General features: G+C 40.5%; 1 protein-coding gene and 1 pseudogene across 4 annotated transcripts in view; both read right to left on the reverse strand.

Moving 5' to 3' along the window:
* LOC113017624 (protein NLRC3-like) overlaps window positions 1–25,784 on the reverse strand; it is a 153,312-nt pseudogene that overhangs the window by 32,979 nt on the left and 94,549 nt on the right. The window lies entirely within an intron of this gene.
* LOC145425234 (protein TANC1-like) lies at window positions 303–25,149 on the reverse strand. Of its 3 annotated transcripts, none has more exons than XM_080298212.1 (6): window positions 25,025–25,146; window positions 23,807–24,414; window positions 21,611–21,719; window positions 21,251–21,373; window positions 19,809–20,045; window positions 303–574 (listed from the first exon to the last, which is right to left on the reverse strand). In XM_080298212.1, the coding sequence occupies exons 2-6, from the start codon at window positions 24,292–24,294 to the stop codon at window positions 533–535; spliced, it is 999 nt and encodes a 332-aa protein (XP_080154338.1). In that variant the 5' UTR covers window positions 24,295–24,414; window positions 25,025–25,146; the 3' UTR covers window positions 303–532. The 3 variants fall into 3 exon arrangements, with proteins under 3 accessions (XP_080154338.1, XP_080154339.1, XP_080154337.1); XM_080298211.1 differs by lacking the exon at window positions 303–574 and adding an exon at window positions 10,699–11,508; XM_080298213.1 differs by lacking the exons at window positions 303–574; window positions 19,809–20,045 and adding an exon at window positions 3,932–5,351 and having other exon boundaries at window positions 25,025–25,149.

Here is a 25,784-nt window from a genome sequence, read left to right on the forward strand (position 1 = left end):
GTTAGTAGGTGGTGATTTTGTACCTGGTGATCTCACATTTGGAACAAAAATTGCTGTGGAGCAGATTAGGTTCAAAGGATAACTTGGCTCTTGAAGTTAGCCGGATAAGACAGCGTTCTGCTTCACAGTTGAGGCCTCAGAGAGTTGTTGCTAACCAAAGTCTATCTTGTACGGCCATGCAGCATCTAATGACATTTTGTAACCTGAGCAGTGAAATGATTGCTGTTTTAGTGCACATACACAGTGTGGGGATCAGTATCAGGACAAAGTTATGGTGCAAAAAGCTGCATCTGGTCAGAAGGAAAAGCACACACACTTGGAAGACTTGACCATTTGCACAAAATGAATGGCTGACACTGGACAGATGAGAGAATGTGGATGGTCACACCCTCGTGCATTAAAGAGGGCTTTCAGTTCATTGAAAACACAAAACCAAACACACAAAAGACACAATGAGACAGCTGATCAGTTTGCTTCACTAAATCATCGACACAAGCCGTGTTGTAGAGGGTACTGCAGCCGTGGCAGGTTATCATCTTAATGTGGCCCTGACACTCCATCGTACGCCACAAAGCTGTGAATAAATGAAAAGCAAAGAGGCATCATCACTAACATAATAACTGTAGAAGTTATCCCGCTGCATTACATTTATCAGGATATCGTAATAAATATTCATCATATGTTGCTTTGACCCATCATTGTTGTCATTAATATCGCTACGTGACACTGGACACTTCCTGTCATTCATATGTCCTGACTTTGTGATCAGTGTAGCAGCTTGAAAATAACTGCTTGGTTAACAGCAGGTGTACAGGCAGGTGCTCTGATCAAATAACATGTTTGGCTAAAGAAACAGAAAATAAAAACATGTAAATAGGAACACCCACATCTCTACTTCTTCTTCTATTTTCCATTTCACACTTACAAAAAAGTTCTCCTGCGTAGGTGTTGAGACAAATATATGTCAATTTAATACTTCAGACAGGCCCCAGAGCAGGTCTGAACAATTAGTCCACTTAAAATCAAAACTGCAATTTGAAACCATGCAATTAGCAATTTTGCAAAGAAAACTTGGCTAGGCTAAGCTAAGCTAACTGTTAGACAAAGTAGAGGAGTTGGAAGAGTAAAGGATTCTGGTTAACTCCAGTTCAACTTAACATTAAATTAAACTGACAAATATCATGTTTATATTCATATCTTAGTCTTTTGATGAGCTCTATCTTATAAATCTATTAGACTCAGACGAGGTCGGCACAGGGACAGGCCTCGGGGGTCCAGGCCCACCCGGTGAAGTCCTTCTTCCCCAACATCTTCTGATGTACTTCATTTATACATTTTGGTAATGAAGTACTTAAACTACTACCTCACTGATTAGTTATTGCAGTGTGAGCTCAGTTCAATTAATCAGGTCACAGTAGTTTAGCACTTCTACAGCAATCATGCAACCAGCATGACTGAGGAGGACACTGGGTGGACGGGCTTTGCAGGTCAGACTTTGAAACTATCTTTTATTGTCATTATGCCAAAAGCAGTGAAATTATATGCTGTCCCATTCAGTGCAAATAAAGAATCTATGTTTACTGACAGGACAAAGCACTGAACATGATTTCATCTGTTAACCTGGACAAATTCCAAAACAATTCCTTATTATTTCTTTTTCTTAAGTAAAACCAGTAAAAGCTTCTACTTCAAAAATATGGACTTAACACTGAGATCCTGATATTTTAGACCAGTTGAATTTAGATGATCTTTTTTAGTTCGTTCAGTTTGCTGGTTCTAACGACGACGGTCTTCATCAGTTTTAATGTCACTGTGACTCATATCTCTGCATGGCTGTTTTGTTCTGAGTGCACTGTGACAATGAAGTTAAGATCCGGTGATCAGCACAGCAGCCTGGGAGTGACTGCTTGGTTAACGACAAGGTTTACAAGACCTGATCAAATGTCACACTGGAAATATTTTGCAAGTGAAACAGCAAATGAAAAAATGTAAATATGTTAACTGGACCACCTACATTGTTTCGAGAGCAGAACTAAAGAGTGCGACCCATCACTTCAGTTTCAGCATATAATTTCTATTTAACACTCAAAAAAATCTGTTGTACAAGTATTAAAAATATATTCACAAATGAAATTGACATGCCTGAGATGAAAACATTACTCATACAAGTTGTCAGGTAAAGTCTATAGCACTGTTACATCTAAATATGGACACTGAGCTGGGACGATGTCACAGATCTGAGCCTCTGCACCTTCACTATACGTTTGTGTATGTCAGGCCTGTCCTGTATCTCTCCACCACCTGATCCAACACACCACCAAATCCTGATCAGCTGATCATCTCTGCTCCTCTAATCACCTGAATATCCAAGTATCCGAAAGTGTCCATCCATCTGACAATACAATTGTAAAACCGATCATTGACCTGTGCCCTAATGTGTTCTGTGCACTTGTGAACACACTTCCTTATGGAGTACGTTTATTAAGGACACTCTTTCATTAGCACACAGGTTCAATAACACAACAAATAACCTCCAATAAACCTTTTAATAAACTGTCATTGGAGGCTGATGTGTTCTCTCTTGGCTTGTTTTCTTGTTGTGTGCCACACAGAAAATAAATGCATGGTGTCTTAACTCACTGATACGGGGATATCAATGAGCACAGAGTCCAGCCAACGATGGCACAAAGTCAAACCTCCTTCAAGGAAACTGGAGAGTCCAACACTGGCATTGAGGCTACCCCAACAATATCAATATGGTGTAACTTCCTGCTCTAACTCAGGCTCCTTCCCCACAAGAAAGATGATATTTTATGTACTCGAAGTCAGACCTGGAATCTGCGGGTCAGACTTCCTGGGCCCCCGACCCCTGACCTCTGAGATTTTCATGTCTTGTATTTTATAATATTTATCTTTTGTTCTCCTGCCAAAATTGCAAACACTGTCATCATGCCATATTGCACTGTTGTTCGATCAGCTTCATTAAATATACTTTTATATATACTTTTATCCTTTGTTTTGTTATACATCCATTTAAATCCTCATATGAAATTATTACAACCAACTGGTAGTAAAACAAAAATAAAAAGATTGTTCAACATTTTAACTGCAAATGGTCAAAACACTCACTTTATTTGCCAAAAATTATACTTAAAAAGGGGAAAAAAGAAGTGTTAATAGTTTATTTGAAAGGTCAAAATATACCAACACATCTTTTTATTTTAAATCTATTTGTTTGTGCATTAATTTTTTTTCTAAAGCCAGATGTGGAAAAACAGGCTGCATCTACATGCAGGTTCTTGTGGTCAGTGGTCATCATATTTGCATTATCTTTCTGAGTCACAAGCAGGGAAGTGTTAAAGTTTCCTAGAAGTGGTGGGCCAGTGATGTAGGTGTGGATGCAAAGGATTATTTGAGGTGGTGCTGATCAGAAGTATAAAAATCAAAGTGTCCAGATCCAAACACACTTTGTTCCTCTGTGACAGAAGTGAACTAGAACTCACAGCAGCATCTGAACTGCAGAAGAGATCTCTGCTCATCTCCGTCTGCATTCCTCTTTTGCTAAGAACTTATTATGTATCATTTAAAATGATTTTCCTTTTAAAGCTGGGCAGCAGGCTCACGTTGAACATCTCCATAAACTGTCATAATTCTGCTGCTACACTAAACACTGCATTCGGTGAGCACACTAAACTTACGTAAGCTGTATATTTGCACGGTGAGAGACCTGTTTTTGCTGATTTGTGTTCAAATACAACAAGATCTTATTTAAACTGACTGTCAGATGTTGCCTATCCAGTTATGTAATGAACCCACTATATACATGAACCACAGACCCTTCACCACATCTTCATCACCTGCTGTTCCAGACAACCAACTTATACCTGAACCACTGCAGGTTAATCATCATCATTAGTAAAGGAAAAAAAGGTGAGTGTCTTATTATTTTTATTTTGCAGTGTGTCATTGTTACTACAGAGCACACTGAAACATGTGACAGGAAAGAATAACTGAGTGCAGAAAGGCTTTTATATTAAATCGGATTTAAACTTTGTTCTTAATGAACCAGATCTATTATGACCTGGACTTTTATCTATAAAATGGGCTTGTGAAACCCAGAGAAAAACTCTCTCAATATATCTGTAGATATAAATATATATTTATCCAAATCACATCAAGTAAAAAAGGCAAAATGACAAAATTAAAAAAAAGAATAACAAAAAGTATAAATGAAAACACAAAATTTTAAGGCAAAAACAAATATCTTGATGTCTTAATACGATGAATATAAAATATAAAGTAATACAACAAGGTTAAATATCTAAACATTTAAACTACTTCAGCTTTTCAAAGCTTCTTTTTCCAGTTGAAAATGACATCATCACGCCTGAATCTGCTTCCAGGAGCCGTCCAGATCAGGCTTGTTCAGGATATTTAGAAATCGTCCTAACAGTTGAAAAATAAAAAATCAACTGAGAACAAAGTAATATATATGATTAGAAATAAATAAAAAAGAAAACTATAAATAAAACGACTTCTTTCATTTAAAGAAAAAGGTCTATCAGTCCTCTTGTCGTGTGTGTTTGCAGCTCACAAAGACGACTTACTGAGCTTCAGGATCCAAAAGGATGTATCTGCCAAATTCTTAATGTGGAAAAATGTCCATGTGTTTTCTTCTCCAGGAGACGATGAAGACACTGTTTGTCTGCACGATGCTCGTGCTGCTCTTTGCTTCCGGATTTTCCAAAGTGAACAATTTTCAACCAAGCGAGCACCGACCTGAAGAAACACCTTATGAAAAGTTTAGAAGACAGCATGTAGATGCTAAGATGACTGAAAAGCTGTGTAACACAGAAAGATCAAATAGGAATATCTACAAACTTGACAACAGTTGTAAGGAAACCAACACGTTCATCCTCAGCATTCCAGCAAAGGTCAAATCCATTTGTAGAGGTGATGGGAGCTACGATGAAAATAGCGGCATGACGTATAGTACCGCAACGTTTCGCATAATTAAATGTAAGCTAAAGCATCAGGGAGCCAGGAAACCCAGCTGCCAGTATGAAGGCAGGCTTCTCACCAACAGGATCATTGTGGTGAAATGTGAAGGGAAGTTACCTGTGCACTTCGATCGGGACCTTCTGCCCTCTGAGAGCAACGATGGCGAGCAACTATGAGGAAAGAGTGGTGTGGAGGGGGGGCGTGGTCTGCGATGCTGCTGCAGGTCAGATGGATGTACCTGCGCTGCATTTGCTATCACGCCTCGCCAACTTAAAATGCTTTGTGCTGTCTGAGTTGTTGGTGTTGTGGATGTGTTGGCTGGCAGTCCACAGACAGACTGATTTACACAACTGTGGAAAAAATAAAATTAATAAATAAAATAAATTGGAAAACATAGATGTGTCATTATTTCATATAGATTTCAAATAACATACCATTTGATGTCAACATGGTTTAGTTGCATTTGCAGTGCTCGTGCTGTTATATTCTTATGATTCTGTTCATTTTATGAGTGTATCCTTCAGCCTTGCTTCACATATTTACTGCTGCTTGATCAGCTTTAGTCCTGCTAGCATCAGCACAGGTAGAAACAGATCACACATCAGAGAATCGGCCGTGCATCTAAATGCAAATGGAAACTAAACAGAAAAGAGTGGCTGAAGAACCCAGACGACCGATTACTCGGGCGTATGCTCGGGCTCTTCTAGAAGCCCAAAACAACGTGGCTGATGGAAGCAACCTGAGAAATGAAGAAGTGTCAGGAAACCCTGAAGGAACCTCTGAAAGGGAAAACCCTGAATCCCTCCCTATGTCAGAACCAAAGGACGACGTGAATATGGAGACAGAGGCAAACATGAATAACGCCAGTGGACAAAACCCTGGGCCAAATGGAGGGACGTGGCAACATCAGCCAAATCCCAGATTTATACCCCATCATGGCAGAGTCCAGTATGATTCATGTTGTGAGATTGCTGCTCTCAGGCATCAACTACAAGCTTCCCAAAACCACCAGAACGAGCTTTACTGGAAACTGGTAGCTGCTAATAAGAGGGCTTCTTATTACCAGTCTAAGGTGACCAAACTTCATGCACAGATGATCGCCGACAAAAAACAGCATGAAGAAACAATTAAAGAGCTCATAGAGCAACTGGAGGAGGCTAATGATAATAATAAGCCTGATAAGAGCAAAACAGAGGTTCAAGCAAAGGACAACCAAGCAGTTGTCATGCTGGATGACATGATCCGTGTCCTGCACGAAGACGTCAGCGACCCTACCACAGAGCAGTGTGTGGATTCTTCTACACAAACCACAGAGGCTTCACACACGGACTGTGTAGGTCTGAAGGAGGCTCAATTTGAAGTCCAATACAAGACTCAACAAGAGCAAATAGGAACACTCCAACAACAGCTCCTAGAAGCTCAACACCAACTCAAGGAACAGGAAGACAAACATAGGCAGGACCAGGAGACACTGAACATGGAAATCAGTGAGCTTAAATCCCAGCTCTGCTCCAACAAGGAGCTTCATGACATGAAAGTAGAGACTCTTTATCAAGAGTTGAAAGAAGTCAAAGCGTCCTACATTAAAATCACACAGGAGCAAAATGAACAAAATTCCAACACAGCAAATGGAAAATCTGAGCTTCTGGTGGAAAAAGACACCAAAGAACAGGACAAGGAAGAAGAAGAAGACTCCCTGACATCAACTGAGATGTCTCTGCATGACTCTCTACAACAAACAGAAGACAGAGAGAAAACGATAACTACCAATCCAGCTGAACTCGAAACTGAAGCTAAGACTGTGCCAGAGAAAAAACCCAAGAAGAAGAAGAGGAACTGGCTGCGTCGGCTTTTCAGCTGTACCAGTCCACAGACAGACTGATTTACACAACTGTGGAAAAACTAAATAAATACAAAAAAAATAAATAAATTGGAAAATATAGATGTGTCATTATTTCATATAGATTTCAAATAACATACTATTTGATGTCAACATGTTTTAGTTGCATTTGCAGTGCTCGTGCTGTTATATTCTTATGATTCTGTTCATTTTATGAGTGTATCCTTCAGCCTTGCTTCACATATTTACTGCTGCTTGATCAGCTTTAGTCCTGCTAGCATCAGCACAGGTAGAAACAGATCACACATCAGAGAATCGGCCGTGCATCTAAATGCAAATGGAAACTAAAAATGAAAACATAGATAACTGAGCTGAACTTCATAGATCTGAAAGTTGACCAATGCATACATAGTGCTAAAAAACAGGTATCGGGAAAACACATTATTTTATATTATGCTGATGTCAGGGCTCTGAGTGCGGGCAGGTGGAAATGTGGATCCAAATGCAGGACTCCGAGACGAAATGTAACTAAAACCACAGCTTTTATTGCTGGCATGAAACAAAAACAGAAACCAAACCATGAAACCAAGCAGGAACACACAGGCAGGGTCTGAGGGTACAACGCGACACCAAGCGTGGGAAAACACAGGGCTTAAATACACAGGGTAGCAATGAGGGAATGGGCCACAGAAGGGAGACACAGCTGGGGGAGCTGAACTTCATAGATCTGAAAGTTGACCAATGCATACATAGTGGCAACACATTATTTTATATTATGCTGAAGTCAGTTTTTATCCAATTTTATAACTATATCATATAATAAAGTCTGTTTTGAAGTTTACTATGGTAACAATGCATCTTTTTAGGCTTTTCAGAAACACTGTAACTTCATAGGTATGAACCAACAAACCATTTTTCATCATGAAAATAAAAAATAAATCTAAAGGAGATAAACATCACAACTGTTCAACCAAGCATTAAGTCCATTTTGAAACAAAGAACGATGTACACTCAGCCAATCACATGGCAGCAACTCAATGCAGTGTAAAAGGTGAGATGTAAAATAAAACAATTAAAAATATTAATTAATCTTAATCAATCTTAAAATATGAAGCAATCTTCTAACTCCCCTTTACATACAAAGCTGTGGCCAACCTTACAAACCATTTTGAATTTTTTCCAGCCGAGGCGTTCAAAATAACCAAACTGCTAATAGTCACGGTTTAATTTGGGCAGCTGCCTGCCTAATATAATGTAAAATCATCACAATATTTTACACAAAGAGAGTAAATGTATCCTTGTACTCAGCTAAGACAGCTGGGCTGCTGTGGCTTGTGTTTATGTTCAGAGTGACATCTGATTTAAAAGCAGACTGTCATGGTTGCGGCTGTGTGCAGGCAGGATGAGGACCCAAACGCAAGCTCACGGAGGCAGGAATGAACTCAAAACACAGCTTTATTGCTGGAGAGAGAAACCATACAACCTAAACGAGGAAACTATAACGTAATACACAGAGAAACACGCGGCCATGAATGAGGGAGAACGCGACACAGAACTGAGGGAGACGCAGACATAAATACACAGAGGGTTAACGAGGGAAGTGGGAGCACACGGGGAACACAGGTGACACTGATAATCATAACAAGACACGGCAGGAGTGAACGCAACACTGACGGGAGACTGTCAAAGTAAAACAGGAAGTACACGGAGGTTCAGAGAGGAGGAGAGACAGCACGGGGAGAGCACGGACATAACGGGCTGGGAAAACATGGAATAAAACTCAAGGAGGGGAAACGAGGGCTCACAGATAAACAGAGGGGCACACAGGAGGTAATCAAATAAGGAACATCTTAACAGAAACCATGGCATAAATAAAGAACAACACACAAAACATATGAAAACTAAGAATGCTGGGCCAACATGGCCCAGGATCATGACAGACAGCAAAAGACACTGAGCAGCATATCAGTCAGCATGGGAAAAATGCCATAGATTTAAGGAACCAGGCTAAAATAATTGGTTTCTAGTGGGTTCTATTGTAAGTGCTCTATATTTCAGCATGACATACTGTATGCATCCTACACTGAGAACCCTTGAAGCTGATCATCAGGGTATGCTGTGTACTTCTTACACAGAAGATAAAATAACATGCAAAGATTTTTAGATGGTTGTGGTTGGTCCTTACACACAGATGTAAGGTCAAAAAAAAAAAAAATCACCCACAATGGATCGTTCACAGACGCTGGTCCAGTGGAACCCACTTCCACAAAGGCTGCACCTGCTCTGGCAGAACAGGAAGCATCAACTACATAGTAGCTATTTTCATAATTAAGACATCAACTATAGGTGTTCCCAAAATGTGCCATGTTGTCTGCACACCTGACAGCTCAATAAGTCCTGTGTTGATTACAGATGGTGGTTGTTTCCAGAAACAGCACTTGCATAAAACAAGTACAGAGCACTTTATGAGCCAACCTGCTTCTTTAATGAGCATTTAGGTTGTTTGTATTCAGTGTTCACAGATAATATGCTCATTAAAAGGGGGGATCCACTATGTCCTTCTTCACAATCCTGTCTGCCAACTTTAAGAAGAAATCAGAGTGACGCAGAAGCTTTAAAACAGTGTTCAGAATAATCAGTGATGCTTTTATCTGAACTGATGACAGATAAAGATGAACGTGAGTGTGGCAGAAGAGTAAGTTCTCCCTCTTTCTTGGAAGTATACAAAAGTCTGTTGTTTCTAAAAAGTTCATAAACAAACAACAAGTTCTTACAGAATGAGACGTGAAGCCTGGAGACGAGCAGTTCAGACACGCTGTTATTAAATTCTACCTGAGCAGGTTATAGTTCACCTCAGTTACGGAAGAACAAATAACACTTGGCTCTGGGAGCTTCAGTTTTTATACACTGTCGTAGCACCACCCTAAGCCATCATTTGCATCAACACCTACATCACTAGCCCAGCAGTTCTAAGAAACTTCTCTGTTTGTGGTTCAGAACCTAATGTGACACCAATGAGCACAACAGCATGCAGCTGCAGGTTGTTGTTCATACCTGGCTTTACAATAAAGAGCCATGTTTGCAGGCAGCTGTTTGAAGTTTTGTGTAAAATATCATTTTTATAGAAATAAACCAAATGTGTCTAAATATATTAAGTAAACAATCAGAATAAGAACATTTTGAAATAAAATCCAAAAACTGCATCTGGCTTAGTTTTTGTTGAATAAATAATGACTCTGTGTAATATGTCATGTGTTGTATATGTAAGTTGTATTTGTACAATGAAGCCAGGCTTTCTTTGTGTTAGCTGCCTGACAGAACCTAAAACTCTAGTCAGAGATTGCAGGTGTCACAACAGACATGATCAGCTTTCTCTGTCGATCCTATCTTTCTGTTTCACACTCTGTGCACTCATAGAAATAAATCTTTAAAAAAACAAACAATCACATGACTCTTCTTCCACACAACATGATCCCTGAGTGCCGCCTGCTCCAACCAGACATGTTATCACAGCGACGATGGTGATAATTAAAATCTACAAAGAACGTGATAAACATTATTAAAATGCAGCACTGTTAAAGCAACGTGATTAATGCTGCATTAAAATGAGCCTTTAGCACATAGAGATGATTCAACAGTTTCATTTGACTTCATTGTTTCTAAGGCAGATGCTACACCAGTGAAGGTGCACTTAGTTTTCACACACTGCTTCTGCATTGTGTCTTAGTTTTAGTGGATTAAATAATGACACAGTGTTTGTTTGTTTTTCTTTAGTAACAAATGACCTCAGACCAGCTTATAATATTTTATAAACAAATAAGCATAAATGCATAAACTCAGCCTGGAATCACATGGGATAAACATGGGATGTGCATTTTTTTATTTGTTTTGTGTTACTGAGTCTTGCAAGAATGCCAACCTTACCAGCAGCAGCTTGGTTTTTTTGTTTGTTGTTTTTTTAATTGAATGAGTGCTGAAAGTTGAGCAACAGCTGTGACAACGAGAGAAGATGGAGCCAATCAGAAACAACTGTGAAAATGTACAATATGCAAGCTAAGAAAGCAAAGTGTAGCAATGTTGCCATCATTTTTGTTGTTGTGGGATTTTTTTCAACATTCACTGAAAATCACTTCTCTCATATTTCCTCTTTATTATTTTCATCACTGTTTAAGAAACGTAACAAAGTCTTATAAAGCATCTAAACCAGCATCATGAAGTGATGTTTAAAGATGGTAGCAAGCTCACAGCATCTCTCAACTCAAGAGCAACATTCAAAGTGCACAGGCTGAAGGAAAGTATTGATTTTATCACATGCAATTACAATACGCCTTTTCATCTGTATCTGGATGTACAATGGGTATCGTTGTTTGTCCCAGCAGTTTACAATACAGAATGTGCACGTCTGTGGGGCTTTTATAAAGATTTCTATTTGCATTGATACAATTGCTTGGATCACAAATTGTTCTAACTTGATTAAAGTCACCAATGATAAAGGTATTCTTGCGCTTACAGTTACCATTATTATCTCTGTTTGCTATCAGATCATCACATCCCCCTTGTGGGATCATGTTGATGATCTGCTGGTTTTCTGAACACGTCCGTTAGTCATGCAGAGCACAGTGCCAGAGAGCGCCACCAGCAGGAACATGGAAGTCTTCATTGTATTTCTATATCGAAAAAGTAAACAGAGTGAATATATAAATCAGTATTATTTCATTTCATTTATTAACTTGTTTATTTTTCCATTTTCCTAAATGTTAATCGTGCTTAACTATTAAAGTAAAAATACAGATAGATAGGAAACTCTCTGAAAAGTCAAACTGTTTTCAGTGAGTTCATATATTTGCCAGAGGAAAGGTCAGAATCTGCATATCTGACCACTTTGAATCAATTTATATCTAAACAGAAATCAGTAAAAGTTCAAATCAGTTCATCACTTATGAGGATATTGATATCCGTATAACTGGAGTTATTATAGATTTTCATACATGACATTTGTGAAAAAGGCGAGGGTGTCAGGGTCCCTGTGTCTACCCGCTCGCCTCAGTGTGGCTACATGTGTTTTTTTGTTTTGATTTTGTCCCCGCTCTCTCCCTCCCTCCTTCTCTCACTGCCTGGGCGGAGCTCATCTGTGGGCTCCTGCCCTTGGCCCACGCACCTGGTGACACCTGTGGCTCATCACCCAACAGTGTTCCAGTCCCCTTATAAGATGGCAGCCCTGTATTTCTCGTCGCTGGACCGTTGCCGACTCTCGTCAGTGTTAACCCCAGCTCAGTTCGTTCTCGTGTTTCCCTAGCGATCTTCTTACAGTAACCTTTTGCATCTCTGCGAATAGATTTCCCTGGATCTGCCCCTGTGTTACCTGAGCGATCAAGTGTGTGAGGATTGGAGCGAGCTTTTGTGTTTCTTGTGGAGTGTGAAGAGGAGCGTGGAGCGTGGATGGAGTGAGGACTTTGGAGCGTGTGTGGACTGCAAGTGTCTTTCCCCCCTCCTGTTCGTGTGTGGATTCCCGGAACCCGTCTTTTCCCCACTGTGTAAATAGATCACCTGGTGCTTCTGTAAATAAAAAACCTTTATTGTTCCCTACTCAGAGCCTACGCGTGAGTCCGTTCAGTCCCGTTGTGACAGAGGGTAAGGACGTAAATCGACTGGTAAAGAGGGACTGGTGAAGAGTCTGCAGCCGCAGCACCGATCCATCTGTCCATCTCCTGTTCCCTTCTCTGATCACTCGTGAACAAGACTGCGAGTTTTGTAACTTAATAAAAGCAGTAATTTGTTTGCCAGAGGGCCCCTTCCACATCACACCCTGTTCTTTCCTTCTTGTCTTATATGAAAATTCACTTTGTGTAACTTTTTGGGAAATTGTTAAACTTCAGGAAGATTCTGAACATGCCCCATCGTTTAGCCAGCTCTTTGGAGCTAAGCAGGTTCAGGCCTGTTGTTGTAAGTTTTATAAAACGATCTCATTTAAACGGATAATCCAGCTGAAGCTTCAGACAGCCGTCAGACAGTGAAACACTGCCATCTGCTGGACTCGAATAACAAAGACGCTGCTTTGACGGGTGAGGGAGTTTCAACAAGTCTGCAGCGACTCAAGCGTCAAACTACAGAACTATTCTAGCGGACATGGTGCTCTAATGACTTCTTCATTAACGCAGGTCAGAAAGGATCAAACATATCAATAAATTATGAAATTAAAAAATTACTGTTTCACTGCACACACAAACCTTCTCTCATTAGCACAACACTGCCCAGGCCTCAGAGTGTATTCCTTATAGACTATTAAACCTTAGCATGTTATTTTAAAGTCTTACAGGTGAAACAGCCAACCAGTGATCCTAACTGTAATTTAAAATATTCAGCTGCAAAAATGATTTAACAAATAGTTTTTTATGACTGTGCTAAGATTCAATACTAGATTTTTGCTGGTCTGATTAAAAGGTTAAATGTAGAAGTTTTGGGATCATATATTAATACTTCCAAAACAATAAAGTTGTTGTAGAGAATCTATGTTCATTATTGTTGCTCATCATGGAAAGACAAAGACATCAGACTCTGCTGAAAAATTTTACACTCCTACTCTCTGCACACAGCGGTCTGAGGGACCTTCCAGGATCGGGGATTTTATTTATTTTGTTCTTTTTCGGTCTTACTGGTTAGTAGGTTGTGATTTTCTACCTGTTGATCTCTCATTTGGAACATGATTTGCTGTTGAGCAGATTAGGTTCAAAGCATGAGTTGACCTGGCATTATGTCTTGGATTACAAAAAAATCCCACATTAAACCTTGAAGTTAGCCGGATAAGACAGCGTTCTGTTTCACAGTAAAGGCCTCAGAGAGTTGTTGCTAACCAAAGTCTATCTTGTACAGCCACGCAGCATCTAATGACGTTTTGTAACCTGTCACTACAAAGGAGCAGTGAAATGATTGCTGTTTTAGTGCACATACACAGTGTGGTGATCAGTATAAGGACATTAAAGTGATGTTGCAGAAAGCTGCATCTGGTCAGAAGGAAAAAAAACACGCACACTTGGAAGACTTGGCCAGATTTGCACAAAATGAATGGCTGACAGTGGACAGATACAAGGATGTGGATGGTCACACCCTCGTGCATTAAAGAGGCCGTTCACAAAACCAAACACTCAACAGACACAATAAGACAGCTGATCAGTTTGCCTCACTAACTCATCTACACAAGGCGTGTTGTAGAAGTAGAGCAGGGCGATATGGCCAAAAATATTCATCACGATATAAATTTGAAAATGTGCGATAACGATATAACTGACACGAGACAAAATACTTTACAACTCCACTTCATTTGTGCAAAAAAAAAAAAACAATCAATGTATTTTCACTTAAATAAGCAGCTGCTTTTCATGTGCATTAAACTTATATAAAAATGTAACAGTGCAAATGCAAATTCCTCCCTGACAGTTTAACCAAAAGGCATTTCCAGTGGAAACTGGCCGATATATCCTCAGCACAACCATGTATAATATCCACAAAACTTAAAAAGAGGTTAAACAAACACACAATACAGTGATATTATGTTGAAGCACAGTACGTATCACTCCGCGAGGCTCCTGCCTACGATAGCCGTAATGCTCCAACAATCCATCAAGCGGTGCGGCTTCGTAGCTTAGCAAAGTCGTACTAAAACATTTGACAGATTTTCGAGCGCCGTGCACATAAAATCGTTTCCAGGTCAGTAAACACAACCAGGATTCATACAGTGGCTTGCAAAAGTATTCGGCCCCCTTGAACTTTTCCCCATTTTGTCACATTACAGCCACAAACATGAATCAATTTTATTGGAATTCCACGTGAAAGACCAACACAAAGTGGTGCACACGTGAGAAGTGGAACGACAATCAGACATGATTCCAAACATTTTTTACAAATAAATAACTGCAAAGTGGGGTGTGTGTTCAGCCCCCTTTGGTCTGAGTGCAGTCAGTTGCCCATAGACATTGCCTGATGAGTGCTAATGATTAAACAGAGTGCACCTGTGTGTAATCTAATGTCAGTACAAATACAGAAAACATGTGGAAGAAGCTGCTCTGGTCAGATAAGACCAAAATGCAAAATGCTCTGTGTGGAAAACTAACACTGCACATGACTCTGAACACACCAGCCCCACTGTCAAATATGGTGGTGGCAGCATCATGCTCTGGGGGTGCTTCTCTTCAGCAGGGACAGGGAAGCTGGTCAGAGTTGATGGGAAGATGGATGGAGCCAAATACAGGGTGATCTTGGAAGAAAACCTCTTGGAGTCTGCAAAAGACTTGAGACTGGGGCGGAGGTTCACCTTCCAGCAGGACAACGACCCTGAACATAAAGCCAGGGCAACAATGGAGTGGTTTAAAAGCAAACATATCCATGTGTTAGAATGGCCCAGTCAAAGTCCAGATCTAAATCCAATCAAGAATCTGTGGCAAAATCTGAAAACTGCTGTTCACAAACGCTGCCCATCTAATCTGACTGAGCTGGAGCTGTTTTGCAAAGAAGAATGGGCAAAGATTTCAGTCTGTAGATGTGCAAAGCTGGTAGAGACATAAGGCAAACCGGATTATAAGGAGCACTGTCAATTTCCAGAAAAATCAAAGGACTGATTTTTAGAGTGCCTTATTTTCCGAAAAGCACAGTAATAACATAATAACAACGGCCCGCTAGCATGCTCTTGGTTGCTGAGGGCTATGCTGTGGCTGAGCTGCAAGATTAACTCTGCAAAACCAACTTTCATCAAGTAACAGGGCTCTAGAGTGCAACCAATTTGGTCGCAAATGCGAATCCGTGTAAATGAGAGCAGGTACACTGATTCCACACAAAGACGTAAATACAGAACGGACCGACGCATCAGAATCAACTTTGTCTTTCTCGGCTTTCTCACCCGACGGCTCGTACACGGACACGCTGTCGGAGCTTAGCGATCCTGATGCGTCCGGTCCGCGCTGCGATTACGTCTTCTTGCGCTGATTCTGAGCTGCAGGTTTTGTCTCTCCAACCTACTTGGTAAGATTTTGAGTTTTTGCAGTGCATGTGACAATCTGATTGGCTTAGGAGTGATGATGTCACAAGGATGTCACAAGGATGTCACAAGGATCCTTTGAAGTTTTTCTATAAATAGGGGTGAGAAACAGCAATTTTCAGTTCGTTTCTTCGCAGCCTTTGTGTTTGCAGCCTTCAAACGTTGACTACAGAAAAATTTGGAAACCTCTCAGAGTCATCGGATACAAACGCCAACATGTATCCAAGATTACGGCAACCGAGACAAAAAGATTTCGCCGCCTCTCCTTCCACGCGTGGCCGGCCAATTTCTCCAAATGGCCTCTTATCCATCCAAAGGGCATTACAGGAGAGTAGGAATGAAAACAACCATCTCCAGAACAAAATTCGACAAATTGAAGAAGAAAAACGTCACCTGGAGAAGAAGTGCTTACAGATGGAAGCACAAAACAAACACCTGGAAGAAACACTACAGCGCCAGCCCGACATCAACATTATTAATGAGGGCTGGGGGATCAAGTTTGCTCAAGCCAGAGAGCAGATTGTATCCCTCATCAAAGAAAACAAGAAAAAGAGCGCTGAAGTTAAAGAAATGTCCGAGCAGCTTCAAGGCAGGAAAGCGACGATTGATAAAATGGAGTGGGATCTGCAATACATGGACCAAATGAATCACCTGCTCCAAAGAAAGCTTGATGAAGCTGAAGAAAAAAATAAAGAAGTCCTCCAACAGAAGGAACAACAGGACACAAAGCAAAAAGACCTGCAGCGCGAGCTCCAAGGCATGCAGGAAAAGTACAGAATGGTGAAGGCAGAGTTGGAACAAACATTGGTCCAAAATAAAGACCTCCTTCAAGAGAAAGAGCAACAGAAAGAAAGACTGCCAGAAGAAAAGTGCATTATCAAGGACTTTGAGAGTAAAAATCAAAAGTTGCAAGGATTCTGTGATGAACTGAAGGTCAAAACAAGTGAGCTGCAGGGAGAAAAGGAAACACTAGAAAAACGATGCTCACACATGCAGAAAAAGATTGATCACATGGCCAAAAACAACTCAGAGCTCATTAAGGGGATATTGTTGGAATTCAACAACTTGAAGCGGGAAAACACAGAAATGCAGGCCCAAAAGCAAAAACAAGACAAAACGCATGAGGACCTGCAGTGTACGCTCCGCGATATCCAGAAAAGAAATGAGCAGCTAGAAGGCCTGCACAAAGAAGATCAAGTGAGAAATGCAGACCTGCAGAAGGCAAAGCTGATACAGGAGGCAACATCCAAAGACCTCAAAGAAAAGCTTGAAGAAACACAAGCAACATTAGAACAGGTGGAACAAACATGCAAGAAACTAGAGAGGCAAAACACAGAAACCATCGATGAGTTGAGAACCCTCATCCTGGACAAAAAGGCGCTCGTGGAAAAGTCCATGAAAAAGAAGAAAAGATTCTTCAGCTTTTTCCGGTAGAGGGACAATACTGCTTCTTCAACTGATGTAGCCTCGTCTTGCTCCACCTCTGTTCACCCCCCCAACCAGTCCCGGCAGTTGACTACCCCCTCCTGAGCCTGGTTCTGCCGGAGGTTTCTGCCCGTTTAAAGGCAGTTTTTCCTCCCCACTGTCGCCTAGTGCTTGCTCAGAGGGGATTGTTGGGGTTTCTCTCCTCTGCCTTGTTTCTTTATTTACTTGTTAACTTTTTGCTCTTACCTCATTTAACCTTGTTTCTTTATTTGCTTGTTAACTTTTTGTTCTTACCTCATTTAACCTTGTTTCGTTATTTACTTGTTAACTTTTTGTTCTTACCTCATTTAACCTTGTTTCGTTATTTACTTGTTAACTTTTTGCTCTTACTTCATTTAACCTTGTTTCGTTATTTACTTGTTAACTTTTTGCTCTTACCTCATTTTACCTTGTTTCGTTATTTACTTGTTAACTTTTTGCTCTTACTTCATTTAACCTTGTTTCGTTATTTACTTGTTAACTTTTTGCTCTTACTTCATTTAACCTTGTTTCGTTATTTACTTGCTTGTTTAACTTTTTTTTCAACTTATCTAACAAAATAAAACAGTTGAATTTATCCTTTGAGTATTGTTCATCTAATCTTTACAGAGTTTTTCCAAAACACTTTCAAACATTCAGATCTGTCTTTCATTTTCTTCTTGAAACCTCATGAACGGTGAACTAAAAACTCTGGAACATGGTTTGAAACACTGAAATTGTTTCAGCTGAAACTGGCAAAGTCATACGTGCGTGTGTGAGTGTCACAGGTGATATGGTGTCATTAGTCCGGTCATCATGTTTAGGCTCATTCACTCCAGAATTATTTAGGCCAAATCTTTAAACAGTGTCACTGCACACACATTTCAATCACACAAATGCAGGATTAATTCTTTGCAGTATTTTATCTGATTTATTATGAGAATGTCACGCCTGATCATTTGCACCCACAACATCAAAAATGGGGGCAAAAGAGAGGAGATCACGTTTAATCGATTATAACACGAGGTCAGAAATATAAGTGCTGACATGAGTAGTGTCCACAGAAACCTCTGAATCTCAGCTAAAAACTCATGTAAACCATGTCTACAAACACCAAACAAAGAGCAAAGACACCAGACAGTTAAAAGAGCAGTTACGTCACCATGAATCTGTGGACAGGTAATATCCATATTTTGATTTATGATTTTCTGGAGTTAAATGTGAACCAAAGCATATTTTCAAAGGTGTTATATGCTATAAAATACTTTTAAATATTAGGTGAGGGAAATAAAAAATCTATTTTTCTATGTTTGAGTCACAGTAACTTTTAAAGTGTTTGTGCTAATAACATCATGTACAGTAAGACAGGCATGGAGAACAGCACTGACTGGGAGAGCCTTTGAACAGATGACATTCAGTTCAATTCAACATATAAGACTTTAAGAATGAACAAGCATCTAAGTAAAATCTATTTATTTAGTCTATCATCTGTGATATTATTATGTATAATTATAATGTATTGTTCACCTCTCTTAAATAAACAGGCAGCCTTAATGTATGAAATATTCATTCATTAAAACACTAAAATTTGTCTGTTGTCTCAGTGGCTGATAGTGCCCACAGGCATCAATAGCTTGAAATAGCTTGAAGCTATTTATAATTTTTATGTTTAATGGGTGGGTGCTCACGATAAACAGATTTTGAATGAAAGCCCGGGAACTTCAGTACCACAAAAAGTGGCTATTCTCTGTGCCCATATGGATCAGTCCCTCTTATTACCATTATTCCCTTAAGCCTCAAGTTGGCTAGTTAAGTATCAGACTAACGTTTAAAGCTTTTACTTGAGTGAAGTAACTCACATTACTGCTACTGCTAAGTAATGTTAGCTATGTTTACAGCATATACCATAAATCACCATGCCATAACCAACTACTGTACTATCACACTCAGTGCATTTCTCCAGCACGTTTGATAGCTAGCAAAATAATAATAATAGTTTTAAAATTAGCATGTGTTATGTACACATACTCGAAAATTATTTACTAGGACTCACCTGTCATGTGACTCAGAGTGCAAATTCCACCAGTGTCGTTTTCCATCAAACACTCATTAAAACAGCAACGTCAAGTTAGTGCACTCATCCCCAGGGGGAGGGCGGGGTCACACATTGAAACAGACTGGCACGCAGAGGTGCAAGGCAGACCAGATGGAGAAATTTTGCTTTCACACTTTGTGACTCATTCAGTTATTTGTGGTGAATGAAATATGGTTTCAACCACGTTTAAGCACCACATCTAAAATTCAAGCACTATTCAAACCTTGAAAAGACAATATTTAAATTCAAGCCTTTTTTAATGATTTCAAGCACCCATACAAACCCTGCATATGAAAAAGCCAGAAATCCAGAAAGATGGCCAAATGAAACCAAATGTCTATGATCACAAGAAAACTACATCAGTAGAGTTGTCAAGTAGTCACAATCTGAAAAGTCCTCACCTTAGCCTCCTTTTTACAGAGCAGCATGACTTGTCCCAAGTGTCCTGCAGCAGCTGAGAAGCAGAGGGGGCTCATGCCGTTTTCTGAAACAACATCCACGCTGGCGCCGAACTCGAGCAGCAGTGAGACAATTTCCTGGTGACCGAGGTGACACTGGACGCAAAGCACTGGTGCGTTGTTCAGGACTTCTGTGCGGTAATTCACGTTTGCCCCTCCCAGCATCAGGAGACGGCTTACCTGATCATACAAGCAAAAAAATAAATAAAAAATGCAGAAAGCATTCACGTTTGAATATTTATTTCAAGGTCTTTGCAAAGAAGTGAATTTTTTATCACATGTACTTAAAGGTGAAAGAAATCTGAATTAAAAATAAATGTTATTCTCTTAAGAAGAGATGACTGTTTAACTATTTTACTCTTTATTGGCTAAATTATACACTTAAAAATGTGAACTACCACCCATGTTTGAGCAGCAGAATTGTTTCCATTACTCATTTTATGGCTCATACAGAGATCAAACTTCTTATTCTCATCTTCAGATTTTTCAGACGGCAAATGAAACGGCCACATTCTAGCGAATGCAATTATCAAGTGTGGTATTCGCTTTCATTACGAGTAAATCAATAATAAAGGCCTAGTCAAACAAAACCAAAGAGTGAAATGAGTGTTTGACGACAGGAGATGAAAGTGTGTGTTATTTTCTGGATCCTCTGTAGCATAATTAACCCCCCCACCCCTCCCCCAGAGGAGAGAATAAGGTCATTTTGTAAATGTCTGTTTGACTAATACTACACATTTATACAATAACTCACAAACAGACACCAGGTGATGGAACGCCCTCTGAAACAATAACACTAACGGCAAAGAAGTACGGAGGATAATTTTTCTTCGAGCCAGAATGCATCATGCTGGCAGAACAGCCTTTCCAGGAAAGGCCAAATGATTATCGCCCTTCGAAACACGACTGAAAAGCAGTACACAGGAAGTTGGCTCGTGCGCGAAGCTTATTAACATTTACCTGTCAAATTATAATTGGACACATTAACAATATAAAAGGACAGCGGTTATTAATAAAACATTCTCTGCGTGGAGCAACATTCGGGGATTAAAAGTGTAACTAAAATCTAAAGAAAGTTGCAGTTATTTCTGAGATGCATTTGCTTTAAAATGACCTAACCAGTGTATATGATTATATTACTCCAATGTAACAAAAGGGTTATGAAAATGCTGAAAATTGGATACATATACTGTGTGTTTAATATATAGTGTTTAAAGGTTTCCTATATCCCCTCAAGAAGCTTATACTTTGCATTTCAACAAAAGCAACCTGTTGCATTTAGGCATTTCAGGTTATCAATAATGTGTTTTTTTCATCGTTAGCTAATAAGCCGATTGTTCTGCATTCAACAGACGCGCAGGAGCAAACCTGAAGCAAAGGCTTACCTTGACATTAGGTGTGTAGAGGTTCCTCAGGGAGGCCAGGGCTGCAGAAAGGCCGTCAGTGCTGCAGTTTATCCACAGAGCCTGAAGGACACTGGATGACACGCCTGTCTTCTTGCTCAGACCCTGCATGCACGCCGATGCATAAATGCATGAGTAAATACACAAACACACATATGTAAAAACCAGCGAATCTGAGGGGCATAAGCTGTCAATGTTGCTTTCCACATCCCACGGCTTATCCTCTGGTGAACCATTGTCACAGTGCATAAATCAAGAGAAAGTGAACACCAAGAAATTCCTGCAAGGGATGGATTTCAAATAAAGATGAATGCATAGACCACGTAGGTTCCACATCTATACCTTGAAGATGTGTGCTTTGAGTATGTGGTGTCCCAGCTCCATTGTCTGCTGCCGATTCAGTTTCCCCTCTTGGCGCGATAACATGAAAGCCATGAGAGCGTGACCGGTCCTGGGTTAGAAAACAAGGGAACAGATAGGATACTCAGTCGTCAACAGTAGGAATGATTGTTCCTCTGCTTCAAACGACATGAAAGTACTGATTCATTCTGCTGATGACGAGGAGCCTGGCACTGTCATGGAGAACTATTGTATTCTGGAGCTAGTGTGAATAAGCTAAAAATGTTTGGCAATGACCCTCTGAACAACAGGGGGGAAGAGTGTCACTGAGGCACTAATTAATGCAGAACTTCATTAAAAAGGCATGCATGATTGCGAATCCCTTTGATCTGGATAAAAATCCTCTCTAGTTGTGCCCAGGCACAAACAGAGAGGCAGTGCAGGAGGCTTTTGTCTCTCTGTGCATCTCCTGCGCCAGACTACAAGCCTTTGTTTTTTTAATGATGGAGCTGGAAGGCTGTGAATGACCAGAATACGAAGCTCAGCTCTCGTCCGTTTGGAGGCATCGCCGTGTGAGCAGAGGTGAGCAACAGGGAGGAAAAAAGTGACATCATTCAATTTATGAAGTGTGAATGACTGAAATCTCTCATTTGCGTGTGGCTCCAGCATTTCAATTAGGTAAGCACTGCAAGTACTGCTAAAAGAGATAAGCCTGCCTCGCATTGCAACATGCAATATCTGCAAAATGCATAGGTCAGTACCCCCCCTCCCTCACAAAAAGCACTATTTATTAAAACAGGGCAAATCAGTGTGAGGCTGCAAGACAACAAAAAAAAAAAGCACTGATCAGGAGTCAAAAGTTGTGCGGGTGATCTACTAACAAAGCACAAATTCATGAGCACAGACGCAGCAGTTCATTTTACCGATGACCAATGCAAGCTGCCAACAGCAGCGCAAATTAGTGGGTTGCAAACAAGCAGATGAGGGAGCGAGTAATCCACTAACAACGCTGGTGCGGCTTGTTATTTGAAATTTGACAATTATAATACGGTACCAGCACATGTGAACAATTCAGACCGGGGAGAGGCAGTGGAAGGAGAATCGATGTGTTTGATATGAGGGTGAAGTCTGCAGTCAGGCATCTGAACTCGGATGAATCCTGACAGCTCCAAAAGAGCACAGGATTTATCTGCAGAGGTGCTGCTTTATTACAAACAGCTTCACTGTATCAAAGGTGCATTCTGAGATGACCTTTTGAATGTGCTGTACGTCGCAAACAGGCCTTGTGCTAATGAATTTAGTGCTGTGATGTGTCTGTAAATGCTCACATCATCACATCACTTCACACTCAATTTTTTTTCTGCATGCCGTGTGTATTTTTTCCGAGACAAAGGAAAGACTTTGGCATGCAACAAGCTGACACCAACAAACAGGACTTCAGGGAGTCTAATGTTTCTGCAAAATCTCAAATTACATTCAGTGAAGCCTGAATGTCATTGTTGCAAGATTCGAGCATTAATCTAACATGCTTCACTTCCACAGCTGTATTCTCACATTCTCACAAATGTTATGCAATGGAGTCATTATGCAAGAGAAGACGACTCGAAGAAGTGAAACAGCCTGCTTGAAATCTGATCTATGATGTTGCAGGGCTGCGTATGCAAACTGCTGACTAAAGGGGTTTATTTACAAATGGAAGCTTTGGTGCAGTCTGCAGTGTTTATTATGGACCGATTTCTGCGCAGATATGTGAAGAAAAACACTGAATTACTGCCTCTAATACATCCAGAGCCAGCTATTCTCCCCTTCTGCAGACATATCCCACGTTAAATTCTGCTCTCCTGCATTAAAATTGAGGACCGGAAATAAGCAGGACACTGCTTTAAACATTTTAGGTAAGAACTTTGTGACAACCGACAGGATGGACACCAAATTTAGGCATGATTAAAGCTGTCAGAGACCTAAAACAACTAATTCAGAAGCACTCTGAGATGCAAAACTTCATTCACATGAAGACACGTTTATCATATTATTCTGCAGCATTAGTTGTACTTTTCTTACTGTCCTACATGCCTATTTGTGCAATTCAAGAACCTTTTCTAAATGCATTACTGAAACATACGCAAACTCTAAATGCATTACAGAAGCCTGCAAACCAAATTGAGAGCTGCGAAGTTATTGCATTAGCAGAAAACTGACCTGGGGTCACAAAGGAAGTCCGTACTCTCTCCATCAGCTCTCCACACCAGCCACTCTCTGAAGGAAGGGTGACAAAACATGCGCGTCTTGTCCCTCCGTTTGATGAGAAAGCACGAGAGCAGCTCCATGCGTTGCTGAAAGTCCTCCCATTGTAGCTCCCCCTGGACGAACCCCGCGTTGATGGCGTTGAACAGCTGCTCGTCAGTCAGGGGGTGCAGCGAGGCGAGCGATACGTTGAGGATCGGCAGTGAGCGCTCAAAGGCTGAATTGGTCATGAATTTCATGTTACACTGTAACTGGTACAGTTCTGCCAGTGAAACAGGCACGACTTTGTAACTGGCACTTTTGATCACGAGGTGGCCTCTTTCAAACAGATCCAGGGTGAGTTTGAGATACAGGTAGGACCCTTGGCTGCGGGAGATCAGGTGGCTACTTAGCTTGCCGACTGTGATAGGATCGGCCTTGCCGTTCAGGCTAATATTGTTCATGATGTCCTTGCTGCCGTTGATACGATACTGGATATATGCGTTGAGGTCATTGCTGATCTCTTTGTTGTCAGAAAAGTCATCCAGGGAGATTTTGGAGAAGGGCAGGAGGCTGGTGATCTCCTATTGAAGACAAGATAAAGACAGAGCGTGACATAAAAACATACATCTGAGCTTCAATGTACTATTAAAGTGTCAATGCATGAAAAAAAGTAATTTGGTGCAGTGTTTGCATTACAGACACAGCTGTATTACTCAATACCACAGCCAATAAATAAATAATTTAATTAATTAAAAGCAAAAATATTCTTTGCATCCTGAGCTGCCATTAAGAAAAACAAAATCTGCCTGTGTACGTGTATTATCAGAAGAGTTTCTTTGAGCAGTGGGGAAGCAAGCATGCTGAGCTATCAGGCCAAAGCAGACACTTGTTACTGTTCAAAATGTGGCTGTGAGGAAAACAGGAGTGGGGAAACTGAGTATTAAGAGGCAGGGGATGGATGGGATGGTAGCTAGCGGGCAAGCAGAGGTCTGAACTAGGGCTCACATTTCAATCTGTGTCCCAGGGGTTGGAGAAATCAATGCACCTTAATCCTCCAATCCTCTGCCTGTCTGAGGCTAGAGAAACATTGCCTCCGCAAGATAACATTTTTCCTCTCCCTCATCATGAGAAGGCAGCGCAAACAGACAAACACACACAAGCACATGTATGCACACGCTCAATAAAACATACCGAACACAATCCACAAGATTGGGGGGAGGGGGTGCAAACAACACCTCAGAGATTGTCCAGATATTAGTCTAGCAGGCAAGGGCCAATATATCGAACCCTTCCTCCGAGGTGAGATGCTATTTGTCTGTTCAAAGCACAAAACAATAGCGTGACAATTTCATCTCTATGCACAACTCTGATTCTGTCTGCAAATAAGAAACATTTCATGCCTTCATATTTTCTTGTCTTAACAATGCTATCTTGATTATTCTTCCATGATTCATTTTTGCTATGCCCCGAGTTAGTCGGGCAGTAAAGCAGATAAGCTTTATTTATTCACTGAGGGGTTTTTTGCAAGAGACACCTGAGTACAAGCGACAAGTACAAATGTACACGCATAATATTACAAGTATGAAGTGATAATGCTTTAAAGTCGATCATTTAGTGCTTCCAATTTCAAGCTAAATTGCAGCTTATACAAACACTAAGCTGCAGAGTTTCTGAACTTGTAGCCGAAAGCTTAGATAGCAAAGCCATACACACACAGACGCAGGTTTACCGATGGCTTTTGCATATTAATGATGGCCAAATGGTTCAGATAACTTACAAAGCCGAATGTAACCACTGTCTGCACTGAATGGCAATGCTGCTGACTGCTGTGTCCAGAGCTTTAATGTTAGGGGAAACGGTATGAGAATACAGCATGGAGCGTACAGTTTGTGCTTTTGATCTTTTGTAGGAACTTGCTCTAAAAACTTTTGAAGGAAGTAGGAACCATCAT

Source organism: Astatotilapia calliptera, chromosome 3, assembly GCF_964374335.1.
Source record: "Astatotilapia calliptera chromosome 3, fAstCal68.1, whole genome shotgun sequence".
In the NCBI taxonomy this organism is placed as follows: Eukaryota; Metazoa; Chordata; class Actinopteri; order Cichliformes; family Cichlidae; genus Astatotilapia; species Astatotilapia calliptera.